Here is a 22695-nt window from a genome sequence, read left to right as displayed (position 1 = left end):
ATGCGACACTACGCATTAAGGAGTCTTTGCTTTTAATGTTTGTTGACACATTAACTATTATATTTCTGTGTTAAAGGGCAAATACTTAATGCCGTGTTTATTTTTGTAAAAATATGCAGAGTTTCAATGAAAAACCTGCCATGCTGCTAGAACGCAACTATGTTGCTTCTACTATCAGTATTTAAAGTAGACTGTTCTTTCCTTTATACCGGGGTGGCCAAACTGCGGCTCGGGAGCCACATGTGGCTCTTTCACACCTATTGTGCACCTCCTGGCAGGGCAGCTGGGGAAGCGAAGGGGAGCCATGCTTTCCCTCCCTCCCACCTATTTGCTTTCTTTGTTTCTCTCTCTCCCTCTTTCTTTCCACCTCTTTCCTTCTTTCTTTTCACCTCTCTCTCTTTCTCTCTTAGACAAATAAATATCATTAGCAAATAAATATCGTTATCAATATCTGTTTTTACCCCTTTTGTTTTTATTTTTGGCAGTCTCATTTAATGTTAATAAAAAGCAAATGTGCATATTTTAAAAATAAAAACGTGTGTAATATCCATGTCTTGCGACTCTCAGACATCTGACATTTATTCTGTGTGGCTCTTACACTGAGCAAGTTTGGCCGCCCCTGCTTTATACCCAATCAGAAAAGGTCTCTCAGCTACTCAATCATTTTGCCATTCCAGAAAGTAAAAATACAAAACACAGCACCAAGAGACTTCTGGCCTTGTTAACTCCCTGCATTGTTATTCCCACCTGTATCTTGTTACCTGTATTAGTCATAACATTTTGTTTATTACCATATCTGATCTTGCACAAAACTAGACCTCTAATGGCTACGCCTGTCTAGAGCATCGGAACAGATGGGGATTTATCAGGTAAAACGCTGGCCTTCTAAACACTCTCCTGAGTCAGGATTGTACTTATACCAGAGTCCTGATCTCAGCAGGACAGGGCGGGGGTGGACATAACACCCAAGCTCTGTGATAAGTTCTTATCTCTCACTTCATTCTGGACGGCACTTTTTAGATCATAATACTCTAGCTCCATGTTCTATAAATGTGATGCAGGCCCTTTGAACACTAATGGCGCTACTCTAATATTATTAATCTGAAACATCATTAACATTATTAATCTGAAACAATTATTAATCTGAAAAAGTGCTCTTGACAGCTGAAACGATCATTCAATTGGATCCTATGAACAGTGAGCATTCTTGCATTTACAATTCTCTCTCATCTCCCAACAGCCTGACGCCTCTCAGGTGCTCAGTCATAGAGTCACAGAAGCACTGTGAATGAAATTCAGTAGGGCGGGAGGGGCGCTGCTGTGAAAATGGGTATCTGGCAACAGTGCTCCCCCTTTTGAAACTAAACCCTGAAAAGACAGAAGCAGTGCTGGTTGGGAAGGCAGAGGTCTTGAAGGACATTACACTCCACACTTTTGATGGGTTCATCTGACCTTTGCAGACTCAGTTAAGACCTTGGGGTTATAATGGACCCAACATTATTGCTGGAAAAGCAACTTAATGCAGCTGTAAGCAAAAAAAGGCTTTCTTCCAACTCAGCCTAGTTGAAAAACCAGCCACTTACCTTGATATGGCCACCTGGATCCATGCCACGGTGACATCGAGACTAGACTACTGTACACTGATCTCTCCTCAAAATCAATTTGGGAACTCCAGTTGGTGCAGAATGTGGCAGCTAGACTGTTATCGGTTGATAGATGGAGCATGCATATTACTCCCATTCTGCAGTCACTCACACTGGCTGCCTATCTGCCACTGGGCTCAATTTAAAGTATTGGCTAATTACATGCAAATTCCTTGGACCCTCATATCTGCAAGACCGTCTCCCTCCTCCATGCTCCACATCGGCTTCACTCATCTGAGCAGGGCCTTCTGCAGGTACCAACCTGCCAATGCACTAAAACAACCACTGCCCACACTGGTGCCTTCTATGTTGTGGCCCCCCACCTTGTGCAATGGTAGGCCTAAGGAGGTCAGGAAGGCTCCCACTCCTGGCTTTGCACAAACTCAGCCAAACTCAATCATTCATCAACAGGGCTTTTCTGTGTAGATAATATGGTAGAGAAGAAGAGATGAGATTTATACCCCACCCTTCACTATCTGAAGGAGTCTCAGAGCAGCTTACGATCCCCTTCCCTTCCCCTCCCCACAACAGATACCCTGTGAGGTAGGTGGGGCTGAGAGAGCTCTTTTGAGAACTGGTCTTGACAGAACAGCTCTGAATGACCTTGCAACTGACCCAAGGTCACACCAGCAGCTGCATGTGGAAGAGTGGGGAATCAAACCCGGTTCTCGCAGATTAGAGTCCACACTCTTAACCACTACACCAAACTGGTACCCACTATGCAAAATATATCAATTATTAGGGATTGTGGTTTATACTACTGTGCAGTTTTATACGAGGTTTTTTTGATTGCCAGATAAATTTCCCTAATATTTTATTTAAATCCTTGAAATATTTATAAGTCTTTATTATTGGCAAATTCTGGGCTAAAAATAAAAATCTCGGTAAGATATTCATCTTAACTGTGGCTATCCTTCCTAGCAACGATAGATGTAGCTTCTCCCAACGACTTAGATCTTCTTTAATCTCTTTTAACAATTTCATATAATTATTTTCAAATAATGTAGATGTACAATCTGTAATCCAAATTCCTAAGTATTTCACTTTTTGAACTACTTCCATCTTCGTAATTTCTTTAATCTTTTGTATCAAACTGTTCCCACAATTTTTCACTATTATTTTAGTTTTTTGGAAGCTTATCTTTAAGCCGGCTACTCTACCAAATTCCTGTATGTCCTCTATTAAGTATTTCAAGGACTTGTCTGGTTCTTCTGTTACAAAAATTAGATCGTCTGCGAAGGCCTGGAGTTTAAATGTTTCCCCCTTTACTTTTAGTCCTCTTATGAGTTCATTATCCCTAATCCTGTCAGTTAATGCTTCTAGAGTAAAAATAAATAATAAGGGAGACAATGGGCAGCCCTGCCTAGTGCCTTTCTGTATGGGGATATTGTTTGTAAGTTCTCCATTAACTATAATTTTGGCATGTTGTGTTGTATATATAGTTTGAAGCATAGAGAAAAAACTTTCTCCACAGTCCCACAGTCCTATTCCATTGTTTAATGAATGTCCCATCCTGTTGATTGTACTGAGTCACTCTGTGCAATCCGCCTTGAGTCCCAGTAAGAAATGCAGACTATAAATAATAAAAAACTCACTTTATCTATACAAGGTTTCACTCCAATCATGATAGATTCTCCAAAAATTCTTCCATCTTTGCTCAAGGCTTTCCGGGCCTGCAATTTTGACTGGTAATGGATATGCATCCAGTTTCCCGTGTTAGACATCTGTACAGAATGAGAAACAGTTATTAGGGGCCAAAATTAACAGAGCAGGTGATTTAAAAAAAAAAACCCAAGCCACAACTTTATACTCACCACATGCTTCAATATGTTTCCATACTGTGCAAACTGTAGCAGGATATATGAAGCAGATCCTTGAGGAAACCTGAAACAGTAATGTGAAAAACCTCACATTACTGTTTAAGTATCAAGAAATAAAATTTAAAACCCTCAATATTAAATTTAACTATGCCCTTGGCAATGTTCCCAGAAACACAGATGCAAGCTCCAGCCAGTCTTCAAATACCGTCACAATCACAGCTTAGACCAGTCTTGTTACCAATCCAACATCCTTACATTTTAGCCTCAACATTACAAGATAAACATCTCCGTTAAAGAATATTTGAGCAGATGGGAGGCGTTCAGACCCACACACAAAATATAGTACTGTCTATAGTCCGGTACACACAATTAGGCACTGTACAAGTGGGGAACCTGCAAACGCTCGTTTTCCCCTTCCCTGAAAGCCTCTTCCCTTTTCCGACTTCTTTCTCTCCTTTCCACCCACCAGCCAACCTATCCTGATCTGCTCCTATCTTCAGCTTTCCCACCTTCCTTCACCTTGGCAGCTTCTACATAGGAAAACTGTGACTGTTACGCAGTGCTGGCCCCTGGGCTGGGCCTAGTTGTGCAATGGGGAACCCACAAGTACTTGCATTTCCCTCAGAGCCAGTTTGGTGCAGTGGTTAAGTGTGCGGACTCTAAACTGGGAGGACCAGGTCTGATTCCCCACTCCTCCACTTGCAGCTGCTGGATGACCTTGGGCAAGCCATAGTTCTGACAAGAGCTGTCCTTGAAAGGGCAGTTCTGGAAAGAGCTCCCTCAGCCCCACCTAGCTCACAGGGTGTCTGTTGGGGGGAGGGGAAAAGGAGTTTGTAAGCCGCTCTGAGACTCTGAGTGAAGGGCAGGGTATAAATCCCATCTCTTCTTCTTCACATTACTTGTATTTCCTTCCTCTTGGTAACCCTCATATCCTAACCTTTCCCTGCTTCCTTCTCTTCTTTTCTCATACGCACTAGCCTACCCCTAATCTGCTCCCCATTGTCAACTATATTACTTGTTTACTTCATTTACACCCTCCCTTTCCCAACAATGGGATCCATGTTTAAGCCATACAGCTTTTCCAACTTGGGAAAAGAAAGTTCAGCCATGGTGGTTGTCTCCCTTGAGGGCTTTAAGCATCTCCATTGTAACTAACAGTAACATCACTCCAAGCAACCAGCTAACTCCCAATGCTGCTTACTTAAACCCCCAACAGACCCAAATTAATGTCTACCAGGTAGAATGTAGTATATTTTAATTGGCTAGCAAGCATAACTTGTAGACAATCATAGCTCCTAAGACAGCCCTTATAAGGTACATAATAGGAAAGAACTTATTTTCCAGACTCATATACAAATGGCTAGTGATTAGACCAGAAGAGAAATTCTAGATTACTCTCATGGGCATTAGAAACAGAAAATTAAATATTCACATATCAGAAAAGAGGTTTTAAACAAAGAAAGGGAAGACTTTCATAGTAGGGGGCTTAGCTTCAGAACTTATGGCAACCCTATGAATCAATGATCTCCAGAACGTCTTACTAACAGCCTTGTTCAGGTCTTGCAAACTGAGAACCGTGGCTGCCTTGAATGAGTCAACCCATTTCATGTTGGGTCTTCCTCTTTTTTCTGCTGCCTTCGACTTTTCCTAGCATTACCGTCTTTTCCAGTGAGTCTTGTCTTCTCATAATGTGAACTAAGTATGATAGCCTCAGTTTGGTCATTTTAGCTTCTAGGGAGAGTTCAGGCTTGATTTGGTCTAGGACTCACTTATTTATCTTTTTGGTGGTCCACAGTATCCAGAAAGCTCACCTCCAGCACATTTCAAATGAATCAATTTTCTTCATTGTCCAACTTCCATACACATTCATAGTAATGGGGAACACTATCTTGATCTTTGTCACCAGCAACACAACCTTACACTTCAGGATCTGTTCTAGCTCCTTCATGGCTGCCCTTCCCAGTCTCAATCTCCTTCTGATTTCTCGGTTGCAGTCTCTCTTTCGGTTGATGATGGAGCCAAGGAACAGAAAATCTTGAACAATTTCTTCATCGTCAGTCTTAAAGTTGTGTAATTTTCCTGTAGTGGTTACTTTTGTCTTTTTTGATGTTCAGTAATCCTGCTTTGGCACTTTCTGTTTTAACCTTTGTCAGTAGTCATTTCAAGTCTTGACCGTTTTCTGTCAGTAACGTGGCGTTATCTGCACATCTCAAATTGCTAATGTTCCGTACAATTTGCATTCCACCTTCACCTAAATCTAATCCAGCTCTCCTTATGATATGTCCCGCATACAGACTGAACAGATAGGGAAATAGACTACACCCTTGTCTGACACCTTTGCCAACTGGAAACCATTCTGTTTCTCCATTTCCTGTCTTAGCAGTAGCCTCTTGTCAAGAGTGTAAGTTCTGTGCCAAAATAGTCAAGTTGTTGTGGTCAGTGTTCCCTCTAAGCTAAGTTAGTGTGAGCTAGCTCACAGTTTTTTAGCCTTCGGCTCACACATTTTTGCCTTAGCTCAGGAAGGATGGCTCTGGAACAAACTAATCTATGCAGCAGCCAAATAGCTCGCTCACAAATTTAATGCCAGCCACTCACAAAGTAGAATTTTTGCTCACAAGACTCCACAGTTCTTTTAAAACCAACCATAGCTTCTTCTTTTTTACCATACTTAGAACAGCAATGAAAGAAAGCAACATACAAAAGAACTGTATGCCAAATGTATAGCTTAAGTACAATGTCACAATGTCCTGTCTACGCCTTCTTTCTTAATACTTTCATCCTGCTCCTTTGTGAAGCCTCTCTCTCACATGCACCAAAAAGTTCATTAAAGACTCATGCTTAAACACATACTCAGATCCATAGTGGCATCTCACCCACATGCATCACAGAGAACTGCTGAGGCTGCGTGCAACACCTACCCGAACACAGTTACCCAGGTGTCATCAAGATGATCCTCTGATGTTAAGGCATCCCCCTGGGTGTAGAATGGATCTAGCTGAGCTGGAGACATTGTCGTCTTCCTGGGTTGTGCAAGACTTGCTGGACTGAACACACCTGAAACGGTCAAGTTTCAAGGAGATGAACCTTTCCAAGTGACAGTAGCAGAAACTGAACTGAGCATTCTAATAGAAAACAAAAAGTAGGCACCATTGCAGCTACACTAAAACCTAGACAAGAGTGTTTGAATTAATGCTGCCAACATTTCTAAGCATCTGAAAAGTTCTGGAGCAGAAGGGCTGGAGTACTACACTGTCCCAAGGCCAGCAGTCAGCAAAAGCTGCACAAATAATGCCAAAAAATGAAATAAATTAACTCCAAACCAGAATTTTAGAGCAAGAGTCCCCAAACCAAACGAAAGATTTATTATTAATTATGAGCAACATTTTGCTGCTTAATTTCTGCCTATTTTAAGGCCCTGCTAGAATGGTCTTCTATTCTATGCACAGTTACCTGAAAACAAGGGCACTTACTCCTGAGTAAATCTGCACAGAGTTGTGCCATGAGATAAGCTGGGCCTACAACAGCTTGTAGTCAGATCCAGTAGAAAAGAGCAAAAGTTCAGTAGCACCTGACATACTAACAAAATCCGTGGCAGGATACGATCCAGTTATACTTCACTAGATTCACATACAGATGCAGTGATTTGCCTCGCTTGCCATAAACACTGCATGAAGCAAAGTATTCTTGATGAGATGTCCTACCTGTGCCAGGAGTTGTTGGCATAGATCCAGCTGCTGGACTCTGCGTTACTGAGAAGCCGGCCTGCATAAAAAGACAGAAGCTGCAATTCAAGTTGCTTTTTCAAACTCAGGAAAGAAAGAAGTTCAATACAGTAAAGAGGCATTTCTATAGTGAGTCAGACAACAACACCGATGTGAAAACATTCACGTGAACCTAAAAATTTGCTAGGAAAAAATAAGTGGAGGGCTTCCAGTTCACCTTGCTGGAAATAAGGACAAATTGTTTATTATTCAACGTCTAAACAGAAAAGGGTAGATATAGCAAGGCAACTGTGGAGCACTTGATTGCATTGCCCCCAGAGGTATATTCTGGCTAATCCAATACCCAGTTTGCATCTTCTGTCTTTTGGCAGTCATACACAGCCACAGCTGAAGTTCCATTCTTCTTGCGATATTGTGATAGATTAGTCAAGGCTTATCGCTCTCGGAGGAGAGAACACGGCAAAATAAGAGGAATACACAGTAGCCGACACACTAGATCGAGAGCACAAGGAGTGGGAATGCTTCTGGGCTTTCGTAGCTTAATATGGCAACAGTTCAGTTTATCTTTTAAATTATTTGATATGGGGTGAATTTATAGTAGGACTGTGTAAAGCTGCTGAGACCATTTTTAGCTTTGTTAGCTCTCCTGAACTTGTTGGAAGGGTAGGATACAGATGTGAAGTATCTAGGCCAGTTTTAATAGGATTGAAATATTAAAACACTATGAAGTATATTTATTATATTAGAGTGCATTTTTATCCCACCCTTCCCTCAAGTGGTTAAGACGCTGAACTGCAGGCTGTGGAAGGTCGGTAGTTCAGCAGTTCGAGACCTGAGTGTGCTGCATGACAGAGTGAGCTCCCGTCTCTAGTTCCAGCTCCTGCCAACCTAGCAGTTCGAAAGCAAGAAATTGCAAGTAGATCAATAGGTACCACTTCGGTGGGAAGGTAAGGTTTAGTCATGCCGGCCACATGACCACGGAAACGTCTTCGGACAGCGCTGGCTCTTCGGCTTTGAAAGGGAGATGAGCACCGCAACCCTAGAGTCGGACTCAACTGGCTTTCGAGCAAGGGAACCTTTACCTCCCTCCAAGGAGCTCAGGGCAGTACCCACTTTTCTCCCCTTGACCAGGGTATCCTGAAAACCTTAGAAAAACATTTATCATCCCACAACTACCACAGTATATAACTCACAGCAAGCATTCATTCAAGTTCTTAGAGAAAGCCTGATTTCAAGCCAGACTATCTGAGGGCCGAAGAAACAGCTGGGCTGCTCAGCATACAACACAGGCCTACCCCAAGAAAGGCCTACATTTAGATTAGAAGATTTTTCAACATTTTAGTTTATATGTGAAGAAGTAACGTTACGGGACTATGTGTCGCCTTTTAAAGTTATCTGGCTCAAAATGCAAATAAGGCTGAACATCCTTAACCCGTTTGAATTTTGAATCAAGGTGGGTAGCTGTGTTGGTCTGAAGCGACAGAACAAAGTTAGAGTCCAATGGCACCTTTAACAGATCAAAAGAATGACAAGCTTAGTTCCAGGTGATCATCCGTTTCGGTTCAAATGAGGGGGGAAACAACACAGGTAATAAATATGTTAGAACTGGAAACTGATGTGCCCTAATTTGTGAGAATCCCATCCAAGATGCTGTAAAATTCACCTCCATGTTTGAAAGCAGAGGGGTGGGGTCTAAAGATGGGATTCTCACAAATGCCATTTATTGTATTATCTTGGTTTCTAAAGAAGTTGCAAGCTTTGTTAGCACTTCTGCACAATCTATATGCAAGTCTACTCTGATTAAGAACAAATTATAACAAATGTTTACCTTGCTTTGTTGCCACAATGGCACTAAGGGAAGCTAACAAAATTAAAACTATTGCAGTAAGCCACAAAGTAAATGAAGGATTATGAATGAATAAATATGAATTAATGAGTGTAAACAGAATAAACTCTGAACAGCAGCAACATCAAATGAATTTATGAAGTGTTTAAAGAGCAATAAAAAAGCCATACTGGGAAAATAAGAAACAAGCCAATAATTATTTTGGCATTACAGCATTTGGTTAGATCTAAACTTCTCATGGGTCCATAGCACCATCTGAAGGTGGGGAGGGGGCACAGAAGAGAGAAGATATGGTAATTTCCCCTCTACATTCTACCCCACTTCAGACCCCATGTTATACCCTACAAGAGCCCCTCCTCCATGCCAAACTACAAACACGGCATTTCAGACAACCCAGCGGGCTACAGCAAGAACAGGGAGGCGGTGAAATCATTTTGTGATCCCACGTGCAATGAGCTTTCACTCGTCCTTCAGCTAGTGCAAGCTAAAAATGCCTAGGCTCATGAGAGAAAGGCTCATTAAAGTGGAGAAGAAGCCAGGAAAAGCATTTTTTATCCTTTTGCAGGTGTTAGATGTGACAGATACTGCCAGCTGAGGGCTCCTTAGCTAGCTCAATATATACATACTTATATTCTGTGTATGCAAGAATATTTTTAAACATGTTGATTTTAAAATGCATCCCATTACAAAAGTTTCTGTCTGAAATGCTGAAGAGCTATTATCAGAGTTCTATTAGCCTCACTCCTGGCCATTTTGTGGTTGGCTTCACCTGCCATGGCAGCCATTTGGGGGTTGTGCCCTCTACCCTCTGTCAGAATTACAAATGTGCAGGTAGGCTCAAAAAGGCTGAGGACTCACGACTTATATTATTCTCAACCACTGTTTTAGGGAAGGAAAAATGTAAAGAAAAGGAATGCTGAACAACAGCATGCTTGAAGGAAAATGGCTTTTATATTTTCCCTACCTAACCACACAGAAGACACCATTTTAAACTGATAAATCTATAAACACGATAAGTACATTTCCAGAACCTATTATTTTTTGAAAGCAAACACCTCTAGTGACACTTGAAGGTTTACCTGCAAATTTGAAAAAAAGCAAAAGAATTCATTACCAGCTGCATATTACAATGTAACTTTCCAACTTGTTTTATGGTCACTTACAGGCCTTTTTGAAGTTAAAGGTGTGGATCCAAGACCTGGGCTAGCTACTTCATCATATATACTTCTAACTGGTGGAGCACCCCCTTTATCTTTGTGTGTTGGAACTACTGGCTGTGGAGGAGATCCACCTAAGTGAAGATAGAACAATGGCATTAGAGCATCTTCGAGTCAACCCTTTATCATCCATAACATCTTCCTATACCTAGTCAAAATTTGAGTCACTTGCAAAACTACATCCTAAGAATAAAAGTCTAATGACTATAAGTTTGAATACCAGCAGATTCACATATTTTTATTCACATGTACCAAACCTTACTAATAAACAAGGCAAGGGCTTGTGAAATACACGGTAGAGAATCACCATCTTCCTTAGCCCATGTGTACAAAAATAAACTGCAACTCTCCTGTGATTACAAATCTTTCTCATATTTTTATTTAATTATTTGCTTGATTTATATCCTGCTCTCCCCGCCGAAGCAGGCTCACGGCGGCTTACAAGGCCATTTGGCAATAAAACATTAAAAACAATAAAACAATAATCATAAAAACACAATAGTATCAAAAATATAAGGTGCTATATATGGTAGGGTGGCAGGAACTGTTCTAATCAGCCGCTGTAGAGTCCGTGCTAGTTGTATGGCTGGTATTTGGCTCCTGTGTACATCATTCCTCCGTATAAGCAAGGATATTAGAACAGGCGGCCAAGGTGGGTTAAAGGGCCTGGTTTACTCAGTTAATGTTAACTCGTTTGCTCGAATGCTTGGTGGAAGAGCTCTGTCTTACAGGTGCCGGAGAATTGTGATAGTACCCGCAGGGCCCTGATGCCCTCCAGGAGTTCATTCCACCAAAGCGGTGCTGTTGCCTGGTCATGGCCAGCCTGATATCTTTGAGGCTGGGGGAGAGTGAGAAGTTTTTACTAAAAAAAGCAGTATAATGGGACAAAGTATCCCACAGCTGTATTTGGATTAGAAAACAGTACAGACATGGCCTTAATAGTCACTGCAACCAGTGTACTATAGTGCTCTGGCAAAATCTGAGGATTTCTTACTAATGTAACAGATTAGAAGGGATGAAGTATTTAGTTAAAAAGCATTCTGAAACATGCCAAGCAATCCTCCAGCTATACCTTGGTCATACTCTAATTTCTATTTTACAGGCGAAAGAACCCAGTTCTAACAGAAGATGTCACTTGCTCAGCCATCATCGATTTAATTGCTAAGCAGATTTTCAAGGGGCCTCAGAGGCTGTAAGGCAGTGTGAACTTAAATGTATTTCTAGTAGCTTAAAAGCATCCTTTATGTGGGATTCCAACACAAGATGACATATTAGTGACTTAGTAAGTGAACAGGGAGATTAACAGTACAATTCTCTACACAGTTACTCCCATGTAAGTCCATTGTAGACAAAGAGTTTAGACTGGAGTAACTCTGCACAGAACTATAGAATTAGTAATTTGCTCCTTGGATCTGTAAAATATCAGAATTTACCACTCTGTTCAGAAAACTAGGATTCATCCTTGCTCTGAATATCAACACATGACCAAAAAAATAGATTAATTCCTCTGCTGTGAATTTATGCACCACACAAGCTTATATGCTAAAGAAGCAGATTTGCATATGTACATAGTTTAACCTTCTAAATACCTGTTTTGCAAGAAGTCTTTTAAAAAAAGTAATCACAGCTAAAGTGAGAGGGTTTTTAATTTTAATTAATAAATCTGCCATCAACGTATCTAATTCTCAACATGGCCTCATCTGTAGATGCTTAAAACCAGAGAAGGGAGCTAGGAACAGACAAGACCAATCTTTCTACAAACCTAAGCCTGAGACAGAAATCTTTAAAAAATACATTAGAGAGATTAAAGCCACCCAAAATAATGCCCTGTAAGAGCTCAGCAGTCTTCGTGGGGATTGCTAGGCAACCACAACAATATTGCCAGGCTTCAAACCTTTGATTCTGTCAGTAAAAGGCACAGGGGAGGGGCCTTCCTAGGGCTATTCTGGCCTTTCAGTCTACCCCTACTTCCTTCCCTCCTGCCTGGGATAGAGAAATATCGGTGCCAGCCATGGCAGCAGCTTAGCTACTGGGTAACTTGCTTCGATGCAATCTGTGGAACTCATCTATGTGTGGAAATGGCTACAACTTGACGCGACACAACTCACCCAGACCCAATGACAGCCTTCACATTACTTTGCACAGCTTAGCTAGGCCCGGCAGTGGCCACCGCACAGCTCACCTGAGCAACTTGCTACCACACAACTTTTCCAGACGTTTCCCACAGAAAGTCTGAGGGGGAAATGGAGGAAAAGCTGAGAGCCAGTCTGGTACAGTGTTTAGAGTCCCAGACTAGAATCTTTAGAAGATCATTCCATAATACCGAGGCCATCACTGTAAAAACCTGACACTGAGCAGTGCCATTTCTCATAAGCCTCCACCAGATAACAGTTCATACCGGGAGGGACACATGAGGAAGAGGAAGCAACCAAGCACCCATTCGCCCACCTTAATTTATGAAGAGTATCCTTATATGTCAGTTTTTAGCACCTTCTGACTGTAAACTGCTTTGAAAATACAGGTGGGGAAAGCATGAACATACGACATTTGACACAAGGGTGCTAGTTGTGCCAGCATAATGGCACTTGCACTAGCATAACAGCATTTCTGCTGGCAACAGTCGCTTTCCCTGTCAATACCATCCTCCTGTTATAAACCCCCCAGGTTGTCTGTGGAGGGTTGCCTGATCTCTAGGAGAATTCCAGGGGGAGATGACTCACTGGTTTACAGTAGGTAACAGAGAAGACCTATTTTGCAAGCTTCGCTCTGTTGAAGTATTCTGAATCCATCTCATAATACAGATACAAGACAGTTCACTTTGCTTGTTAACGCTATCTGCTATCTCTGCTGAAGGAATATAAGACAGTGTCTGCCATTTTCTAGAAAGGAGAAACGGATAAATGATCATAGTTCCTAATGGCCAAAATGCACACAACATTTAAACAGAAAAATGACTACACAGGTAACTTTCTGTCCAAACGATAAAGTACAAATTTGTTTTATTGATAGATGGGGGCAAGTTAAAACAGCAACTTTCCAGCAGTCTCCCAGTCTGTGAAGCACTGCTGAACGTAACAAGAGTATGGTTCATCCCCACATTCAAAACTGGATAAATGCAATACACGTCACCATATTAGTCCCACAGCCCTACACTAAGGGAAGATCAGGACTACTCAAAAGTTTTGGCCTGAGCAGACGCTCTCCCTATAATGGAAGTTTCAATTTAGAACTGTCTTACCAGCAAGCAAAGGAGATCTCATTTCCATTATCCCAGCTGAAGATCGAGGCTGTGGTGTCACTGGAGTTGGTAAGTCACCCATCAAAAATCCCGGAAGGAATTGAGCACCAGCACTTGGCTTTGGAGAAGTAGGCGAACCAAGCGTCATTGGCTCAGCACCTATGGTGGAAAACATCATTTGTGAGAATAACCTTAACGAATCCACTCAAGGCAGCTGGAGAGTAGTCTTTCCAAGGGTTGCATGTGCACCACTTCAGTATTCAGAGGCTAACAATGCATCCTAGAACATTTATCATGCAACAGCGTTCCCTCTAAGCTGACTTAGTGTGAGCTAGCTCACAGTTTTTTAGCCTCCGTCTCACACATTTTTGTCTTAGCTCAGGAAGGATGGCTCCAGAGGAAACTAATTTATGCAGCAGCCAAACCACTCGCTCATAACTTTAATGCCAGTAGCTCACAAAGTAGAATTTTTCCTCACAAGACTCCACAGCTTAGAGGGAGCAACCCTATGCAGAGTTACTGTAGCGTAGCTCAGTGAACTTTGACTGATGAAAGTCTGCACACAACCACACTGTTAGCTTCCTGACTTGTATCCATATGAAATCAGTGCTACAAGGGTATATGCTCCCCTTTAAAAGTGAGAAGCACCATGTAACTGAAGCTACCCCATCATATACCAACCATTTGAGCTTGAAGACTCAGACAAGTTCATGTCTGATGTTGGACGGCCAGTCGGACTCTGGTCCCGATGACCTTTCTCGTGTGTTACAAGCCGTGGCTGGTTGGCTCAGACTGAGTCGGTTGAAATTAAACCCGGCAAAGACGGAGGTCCTGGGCCTGTGTCGGATGGGCAGGGGGTTGGGGCTCCCTCTCCCGACCTTCGGTGGGGTGCCTTTGGTGCCTGTGCGGAAGGGTTAGGAGTTTGGGTGTGCTCCTGGACTCCTCGCTAATGATGGAGGCCCAGGTGGCAACCACTGCCAAGTCAGCCTTTTACCATCTACGGCTGGCTCGGCAGTTGGTCCCCTACCTCGGCCGTGAAGACCTGGCCACTGTGATCCATGCAACGGTCACCTCGAGGCTAGACTACTGTAACGCTTTCTACTTGGGGCTGCCTTTGTCGCAAATCTGGAAGCTGCAGCTAGTGCAGAATGCTGCAGCTAGGCTGTTGATGGGCCTCTCCAGGCGGGACCACATTCAGCCGGTGCTGCAAGCGCTGCACTGGCTGCCGATAGCATACCAGATTCGTTTCAAAGTGCTGGTTCTTACCTTTAAAGCCCTGAATGGCCAGGGTCCAGCTTACCTAAGGGACCGCCTCTTCCCGTATGTTCCCTCAAGAGCACTGCAATCGGGGAGTCTCCATCTCCTGGAAGTTCCGGGTCCCCGAGACATTAAGTTTGCCCAAACTTAGGCCAGGGCGCTTTCGGTGGCGGCTCCTACCTGGTGGAATGAGCTCCCGGCGGAGATCCGGGCCCTGCGGGACCTTATACAGTTCCGCAGGGCCTGCAAGACAGAGCTCTTCCGCCAGGCTTTTGAGTAGGAGCCGCCACCGCCACTATTCCACCACCGTGATACAATCCTACCATCTACCCCTATTATTGGGAGGGGGGTAGATGCCGCCCAGCGGAGATGGGGAAAATATCATTCCTGGCGCTCACACCATTAATAACATTGGCCACAAATGTGGGATATTGCACATCTTGGGGATTTTTACAGAATATTAGAACCAACTTTTATCATGTATGTAATAATGTTTTATTGTATTTCAATTTTTAATCTAGCATTGCCGCCTGTTAGCCGCCCTGAGCCATTTGGGTAGGCCGGGATATAAATCCAATAAATAAATAAATAATAACTATCAAGCTTTGTGGCTAAGCACAGAATATGCAAGATGCCCCAATGCAAGACCAGATTGCTCCTGGAGTTGGTTCCCAGTTACCCTTTTAGGCACCAGGTTAAAACTGCCAGGTTCTGCCAAGCCTTTAAACAATACCCCATCAACCTATTAATTCTGATGGCTGCTTCTCTCTCTCTCTCTCAGGTAATATGATTTTTTAAAATATGCAAGATGCCCCAATGCAAGACCAGATTGCTCCTGGAGTTGGTTCCCAGTTACCCTTTTAGGCACCTGGTTAAAACTGCCAGGTTCTGCCAAGCCTTTAAACAATACCCCATCAATCTATTAATTCTGATGGCTGCTTCTCTCTCTCAGATAATATGATTTTTAACATCTTGTGGGACTTCTATTTCCAGAAGGATAGCCATACTAACAAAATTAAACCAGAGTGCAGTAGTGCCTTGAAGTGTTAACAAAATTTACTCCAGCATCAGCTTTGAGTCAGAGCTCATTTCATCATGCACCCCTGAGCTCTGACTCAGGATAGTTTATGCTGGAATAAGTGTCAGCAGGTGCTACTGGACTAGTTTCATTCTGAGACTGTAGAAATAAGAACATGCTCTTTTTAACATTTTAACCTTCCAGGGCATTCAGTCACTGACCTAAAAATAGCAGTTCTCTTACAAAGGAATTTCAAAGGGAGATTATTTATTAATTATTATTTGATTTTTACCCCACCCTCTCCACCGAGGCAGGCTCAGGGTGACTTACACAAGAAACAATACGTAAACAACAATGTAAATATCAATATAAAATACACAAATTATTAAAATCAGTTAACAGAACGATGGCGGTATTGCTACAATAAAGTGCATTTATCGGTCCATCCATTATTGGCAGGCTCAGGCTGGGAATAGATTGACACAGGGCATAAATGATAACACAGCTCCTACCTAAATACCTGGCAAAAGAGCTCCATTTTCGTGGCCCTGCGGAACTGTGTGAGATTAAAGAGAGAAACTGATGAATTGCAATTGATAATGAAGCTCGATGCATCCACCTGGACTGAACTGAGACCTAGGTTTCCTATCTCATTTCTCCACACCTATTACCCTTCTGCATATCTCACCTAAATCCAATCACACCTGCTATCGTTATTCACCTGCTATTATCATTTGCCTGCTAATGTTATTCAGCATCTGAAACCACTCCACTTTCCAATAAATCCGACAGATGGACTCCCATTCTAGCTGTATCTAACGAAGTGAGCAGTGACTCACAAAAGCTGCCACATTTTTTGTTAGTCTTTGAGGTACAACTGGACTCTTGCCAGTTTGGTGTAGAGAGCCAGTTTGGTGTTGTGTTTAAGAGCACAGACTCTAATCTGGGAGAACCAGGTTTGATTCCCCACTCCTCCACATAGTGTGACCTTGGGTCAGTCATAAATCCTTTCAGAGATGTTCTCTTGAGGGCAGTTTTCAAGAGAGCTGTCTCAGCCCCAACTACCTCGCAGGGTGTCTCTTGTGGGGAGGGGAAAGGAGATTGTAAACCACTCTGAAACTCATTCAGGTAATGAAGGGCGGGGTATATAAATCCAATGTCTTCTCTCTCCTGCTGCTACAGACAGACTAGCAGGGCTACCCGTCTTGACCATTAAACAGCTATCTCAGTACGGTGGGAAGGCAGAGCGAACTTTTTCGGTAAGAAGAATCAACATGCTTTTCTAAGTAGCGAGGGAGGGGGAGACAGAACGGCATAAAACTTAAAAACCAAATTAACCAAGAAGCTGTCTGAACACCGGCGAGAGGGGACCTCCGCCTTCAAGGCGTACCCGAGGGTCCGAAGGCACCTTCCCGAAAAGCAACCGCGGGAACGACTCGGGAGAGCTTCAGGGGCTTCGCTTCCATTGAGGCTCACCCGCGAATGCGGACGTCGAACCCAGGAGGACTGTTTGCTAAAGGAGGCGCCCGGCCTCTCCTCTCTGCGCCCGCCCCAGCGCATTTTTCCAAAGTTCCAAGCCCGACTGACGTCACAGCCGGCGAATACCTGAGGCACTCGCTCACGGCCCCCCCCCGACAGAACACCTGGGCGCACGCGCGCGCCTTAAAACCCTCTCGCGGCGACGGCGGTTGGACGGCAGCGCCTAACGCCATAACCGCCCCGCCACCGCTGGGAAGGCAGAAGGGAAAGGCGCGGGAAGAGGGAAGCAAGTGTGCCCGCCCGCCACTGCCGACAGGAAGGGACCGCGGCGCCAAAGAAGCTCCGGGGAAGCTGAGGAGGCCACTCACCCACGGAGGGAGTCAGCGGCAGCTCCATGGTGAAGGCAGCCATACACCCCACACGCGGACAGCCTTTCCGGCCAGGCTGGACGGGGCACTTTCAAATGCAGCGGAAGCGCGACGGTCGCCCGCGGCGGGATGGCGGACGTCACTTCCTTCAGAGACGGAAGTATTTGGGGTGTCGCCATTTTGACCATAGAGATGACACGGCTAGCGCTCTTTCCTCGCGGGTTTTTTTTAAATATATATATAAGTTCTTCATGAATAAGTGAACCGGAGTCTCGCGGCGCCTGAGGAATTTTCAAAATTTTATTTGTGCATAAATCAGATTTGTTCGTCTCTAAGGTGCTGCTGCAAGACCGCCGGTTGACTTTTGCAGCGTCGCGTTGCATTTATCGCCCAAACCAGATGGCCTGGGTCCAAACTGAAACGCCACCCCCACCCTCCGACAAAAGGCGTCCTATTTTTCAATTAGGACCCAACCAAAATGCCCCCAAACAGTGTGCAAGCCTTTGAGTTCTATAGAACTGATGGTCAAGCGCGGTTGTTAGGGATGGCAGATGCCCCCAGAGGAGGAGAGAATATCCTGTAATTTAATAAAAGCTTATATACCAGCTGAAGTTTACCTGGATTCTATGAAAAGCTTCAGCTGCCGGTTTCCACAGGTTAAGTCTATGGTAAACGGGCAAGACACTTTTCTCCAGGCCTGTTGGCAACTCTATGATTATGGTCTTAACTTTTTGAAACAATTCTTTGTACTTCATTTAGAATGTAAAGGCATTACACACAAGTGGTAAAAATCCAAAGGAGGAATATGCGCATGCGCACACAGATAAATTCACCAAATGTGACTGAGAGGTATCGCACTAGAGCTGTCTTGCTGTGCAGCCGTTTGCCCCGACACAAACATGTCAATTTCACACCCGAAGCTGGGGGCTGCATTTTGTCTCGCTGCTTCGCCAGATTTCCTCCAGTTTCGTGAAACTGCGGAGGAAATCAGGCGAAGCCGGGGGTCAAATGCAGCCCCGCAGCCTCGGGTGTGAAATTGACAAATAACCTGAAAGATTTCCTTTAGAATCCATAAAAGCAATGGACCAGCAACCAGGGGTCCTTTCATAGAAAAAGAGCTAGGGGAACTCATTAGCATAACTCATTAGCATATGCCACACCCCCTGACATCACCGGAAATGTGTCATAAGGCCACACACCCCACCCCCAACGGTCCCTGCAACCTTGCAGCTCCACTGCCGAGCCCCATGAGGGGCCCAGCGGTGGACCTGCAAGGCCAGTGGGAGTGCAAGGAAGCCCCGCGAAGGCCATCCCTGGCCCCAGGCAGGCAGGGGTGGGGAGAGGCAGGGAGGAAGCAACTTACCCTCCCTCTTCTCCTGCCTCCTCCTGGCTGAATGAGGGCCGGAAGTGGGGGGGCGGAGCTTTGTCATGTGCCCCGCCCCCCATACCTCACCTGGGGGAACTGCATTCCCCCGCGTTCCCCCCGAAATGACCTCTGCCAGCAACCAAAACCCAGGAGGTGTTATTGGCAGGAGTCATTTCGTAGAAAAAGAGGTGCAGGAGCTCATTAGCATAACTTATTAGCATAACTTATCTGCATCTGCCACACCCCCTGACATCACTGGAAGTGTCAGAAGGCAACACCCATTGCTCAAGCTCCACTGGACTGTTTTGGATTGCTAGCTATGGGGGGGACGCACAGATCTGCCCTCACAGAGGAGGGAGAGCTTGTACCTGAATAAAACATGCTAGAGGTGGAATTTGCTCCTAGGACTCCAAGGCCACCACCCCGGGGCTCAGAGAGACGAGGGAACGTTTCGCACCCCTCCCCGCCGTTGCCGCTGCCGTTAACGCTGCTGCTGCCGCTGGCAGCCATAACTTTTTAAAGAGCCCCTAACAAGACCTGGGGGAGTCAGAATGACCTCTCGCTGTGATGGCCAAGTGGCAACGCCGCTCGGCCATCACACACAAGAGGTGGAATTTGCCCCTAGGACTCCAAGGCCACCACCCCGGGGCTCAGAGAGGCAGGGGAACGTTTCGCACCCCGCCCGCCCGCCGTTGCCGCCGCCGTTAACGCTGCTGCCGCCGCCAGCCATAACTTTTTAAAGAGCCGCTAACAAGATCTGGGGGAGCCAGAATGACCTCTTGGGTGATGGCCGAGTGGCAACGCCGCTCGCGAGAGGTGGAATTTGCCCCTAGGACTCCAAGGCCACCACCCCGGGGCTCAGAGAGGCTAGGGAACGTTTCACACCCGTCCCCCCTGCCACTGCCGTTAATGCTGAAATTGTTGAAATAATATAACTGCTTTTTTTTGTTTGGATTATACAGCTCTATCTCCATGGTTCTCTCCTATATTGTATTGTTGCTATTGAGAGAAATGGCTCATAGTGATTTACTTGCTCTGAGGAAGAAAAGAATAGGATTCTATCTGACATACCTCCGATGTTGGATGATCAGATTGGTTACCACCAATCTGATCATCCAACATCGGAGGTATGTCAGATAGATTGGGGCCAAATTCTATACCTGAAAAAAAGGGGATAAGAATGCATCTCCATATGATTTCTTTGTCTGAGTATGTTAGAACTAACAAAATTCCTAGAGGTCTTCATATAAATAAGCCAACTACTATGTTTAATGACAATTAAGATTTTAGAGCTAGATGAGCGGCTATTTTGAACAAGTGTTCCATAGTCCTAACCATTATTATTGTTGAACACTCTAAACAAAAAGTTGTTCAGGTCAAGGAACATGTTGAGAAAGCTGAGTCATCCCTTAAAGCTGCAGCTTCTAAGCAAACATTTGAGAATCACATTAAGGAGATGGAATTGGAATTAAGAGCTTTTGAGAACAATCTCAGAAACCTCATAATTAAAAAGTATAATAGGGATTTGAAGGACTACTCCACGGGGTGGGTATACAACTGGTGGGCGCCTATGATAAATACAAAAAATAAAGTTTCTTGCGCGAGTCCTGTACAATCTGTATCGGATACTGAGAGTTCTGAGTTTGAGGAATCAGGGTCAACCTCAGGGGAGGACTATGGATCTGAGAATAGTTTCCGCAAACGTATTACAAGGAGTAGGGCAAGGGGGTCTTTTATATTCAGGGGCTCCCAAAGGAGATGAGGCAGGAGGATTTAGTAATTAATCTCTCATCTAGGGCTCTCACCAAGATAGAATATAAGGTGATGGGTTTTGGATTGGGATTTGTACCCACACCGCACTATGTAAGACCAACCAGAATGGACACATTTAAACTGATACGACAAATTAAACTAAAGCAGCTTTTCAGTGATGAGACTCAAGATGTGGTGGGTGAACCATTCCGTAAGAAATCCTCTTTTGTACCCAATTGCACTGAAGCATCTATTGCAATATTTGAAAGGTTTATAATAAATTTGAACATTTACAAAGGACCCCCAGGCATAATTTAACTCACGAGGAATTTTCTGCCCTTAGAGGTCTTTCTGAGGAAAGACCTTTTACTGGGTGCCCCCGGGTTTTAGTATTATGGGATAGGGAGAAAGTGCCCTCTGTCCATTTTCTCCATACACAATTTTATCAACCTTTATCATGTCTCTCCTTATGTATGCTTACACAGAAGATAATCCCACTTGGTCCCACCTGTTATGTGAGGAGATAGTAAAGATTATAGGCTGCTTAGTATTTGAGGGAGGACACACTGATAAAATTTATGAATGCTATAGAATACAGCGAGATTTTTATTCTCCTAATATTAGGTCTCAGAGTAATTTGATTAAATTGATCAGCAGTAGGTTCATAAGAGACAAAATGAAGCACTCTTCTACACAATGCGTAGTTAAACAACAGAGTTCACTTCCACAGGTATGATGATGGCCAATAGCTTAGATGGCAGGACAGGTTTCTTAAGGACTATTAACTATGATAGCTAAATAGAACCTCAGCATTTAGAAGCAGTGTACCTGCACCTGAGGTAAATGCACTGAGGAATGAAAAAACAAGGGAGGCCTGTTTTCTTCATGTTCTGCTTTAGCCAATTAGGTAACAAAATGGAGATACATGGCACAGCTCCTTAAATATATTTATTAAAATATTTATTTTCAATTGAAACAATATTTCTGAAACTGCTAGCAAGCTTTATGTAATAATACAGGCTAGCAACGAAAATAATTGTACCGTGTCTCTATTTAGCTTCATAATGTCTGATTAGTGACTAGTTTGCCTGGAACACTCTGCATGGCTTTCTGGCTTACACAGACTTTAAGGGATGGGTTGCTAAGGGCAACCCTAGAATGTATTGTACAGATCCTGTGATGCTGATGTTTAAAAATAAATACACTTCTGTTTGGTCAAATTTGGCTTTTGATTCACTAAGGACCTTCTTCTGTGGCAGTGCAGAGGACTAGTTTATGCAGGGCCAGGGGGGGGAAATGTCAGAAAATTATAAATATTATTGATTCATTTCAAAAGATAAAATGAAGCCCTGACCTAGATTGCCCTGCCCAGGCAAGCCCAATCTCATCAGATCTCGGAAGCTAAGCAGGGCCGACTCTGGCAAGTACATGGATGGGAGACCTCTTACCAGAGGTAAGGGTGGGCTTCATTCAGCCACATCTCTGAATATTCTCCAGGCCTCCAGTAGGGGTCAGTCACCAGAAGTCGCCATGACTTCCAGGTGCACACACACACACACGTGCACACACATACATGCACATATTTTAAAAAGATAAAATTAAGAGATGGTTTATTTTTATAAGAATGTTTTATTATCTAGATTTTTACAATCATGAAAATTGGGTGTATACAATGTCACATGATATTAAAGGCAAATGGAATAATAGGCTGACATGTTTCTTTTCTAGCCACCTACCAGCACCTTTCTGGAGAAAAACTTAACATTTTGTTATGTTTGATCCATCTAGCAAACCAACTTCCACCCACCCCTGATATTTAATCACTTTGGTAAAAACCAACTCTGGTGACACATCATTCCTGAAGACAATGAAGGACAGCTATGAAACAATTTTGCCTCCTGCATAGATGGATATGCCTGAGCAGGTATAACTCTTATCTGGAATCCTAAACAAACTTGCATCAGTAGTA

At 43.8% G+C, this 22695-nt stretch overlaps 1 protein-coding gene across 5 annotated transcripts in view; it reads right to left on the bottom strand.

Annotated features, from left to right (window-relative positions):
- Positions 1-17704, bottom strand: part of NUP35 (nucleoporin 35kDa) — a 20953-nt gene extending 3249 nt beyond the window's left edge. For 2 of the 5 annotated variants that reach the window (XM_015406091.1, XM_015406093.1), the window contains exons 1-7: positions 17609-17704; positions 13487-13645; positions 10195-10322; positions 7165-7225; positions 6382-6517; positions 3458-3527; positions 3239-3367 (exon numbers count right to left, since the gene is read on the bottom strand). In XM_015406091.1, coding sequence (XP_015261577.1) covers positions 3239-3367; positions 3458-3527; positions 6382-6517; positions 7165-7225; positions 10195-10322; positions 13487-13645; positions 17609-17651 — 726 coding nt within the window. In that variant the 5' untranslated portion in view covers positions 17652-17704. Of the gene's footprint in view, positions 1-3238; positions 3368-3457; positions 3528-6381; positions 6518-7164; positions 7226-10194; positions 10323-13486; positions 13646-16273; positions 16318-17151; positions 17241-17608 lie in introns of those variants that run through there. The other 3 variants (XM_015406094.1, XM_015406090.1, XM_015406092.1) reach the window with 3 other exon arrangements.
- Between the last annotated feature and the right edge of the window lie 4991 nt (positions 17705-22695).

Source organism: Gekko japonicus, unplaced genomic scaffold, assembly GCF_001447785.1.
Source record: "Gekko japonicus isolate JY-2015 unplaced genomic scaffold, Gekko_japonicus_V1.1 scaffold683, whole genome shotgun sequence".
NCBI lineage: Eukaryota > Metazoa > Chordata > Lepidosauria > Squamata > Gekkonidae > Gekko > Gekko japonicus.
The sequence above is the reverse complement of the archived record's forward strand: the minus strand, read 5'-3'. Positions and strand labels throughout refer to the sequence as shown.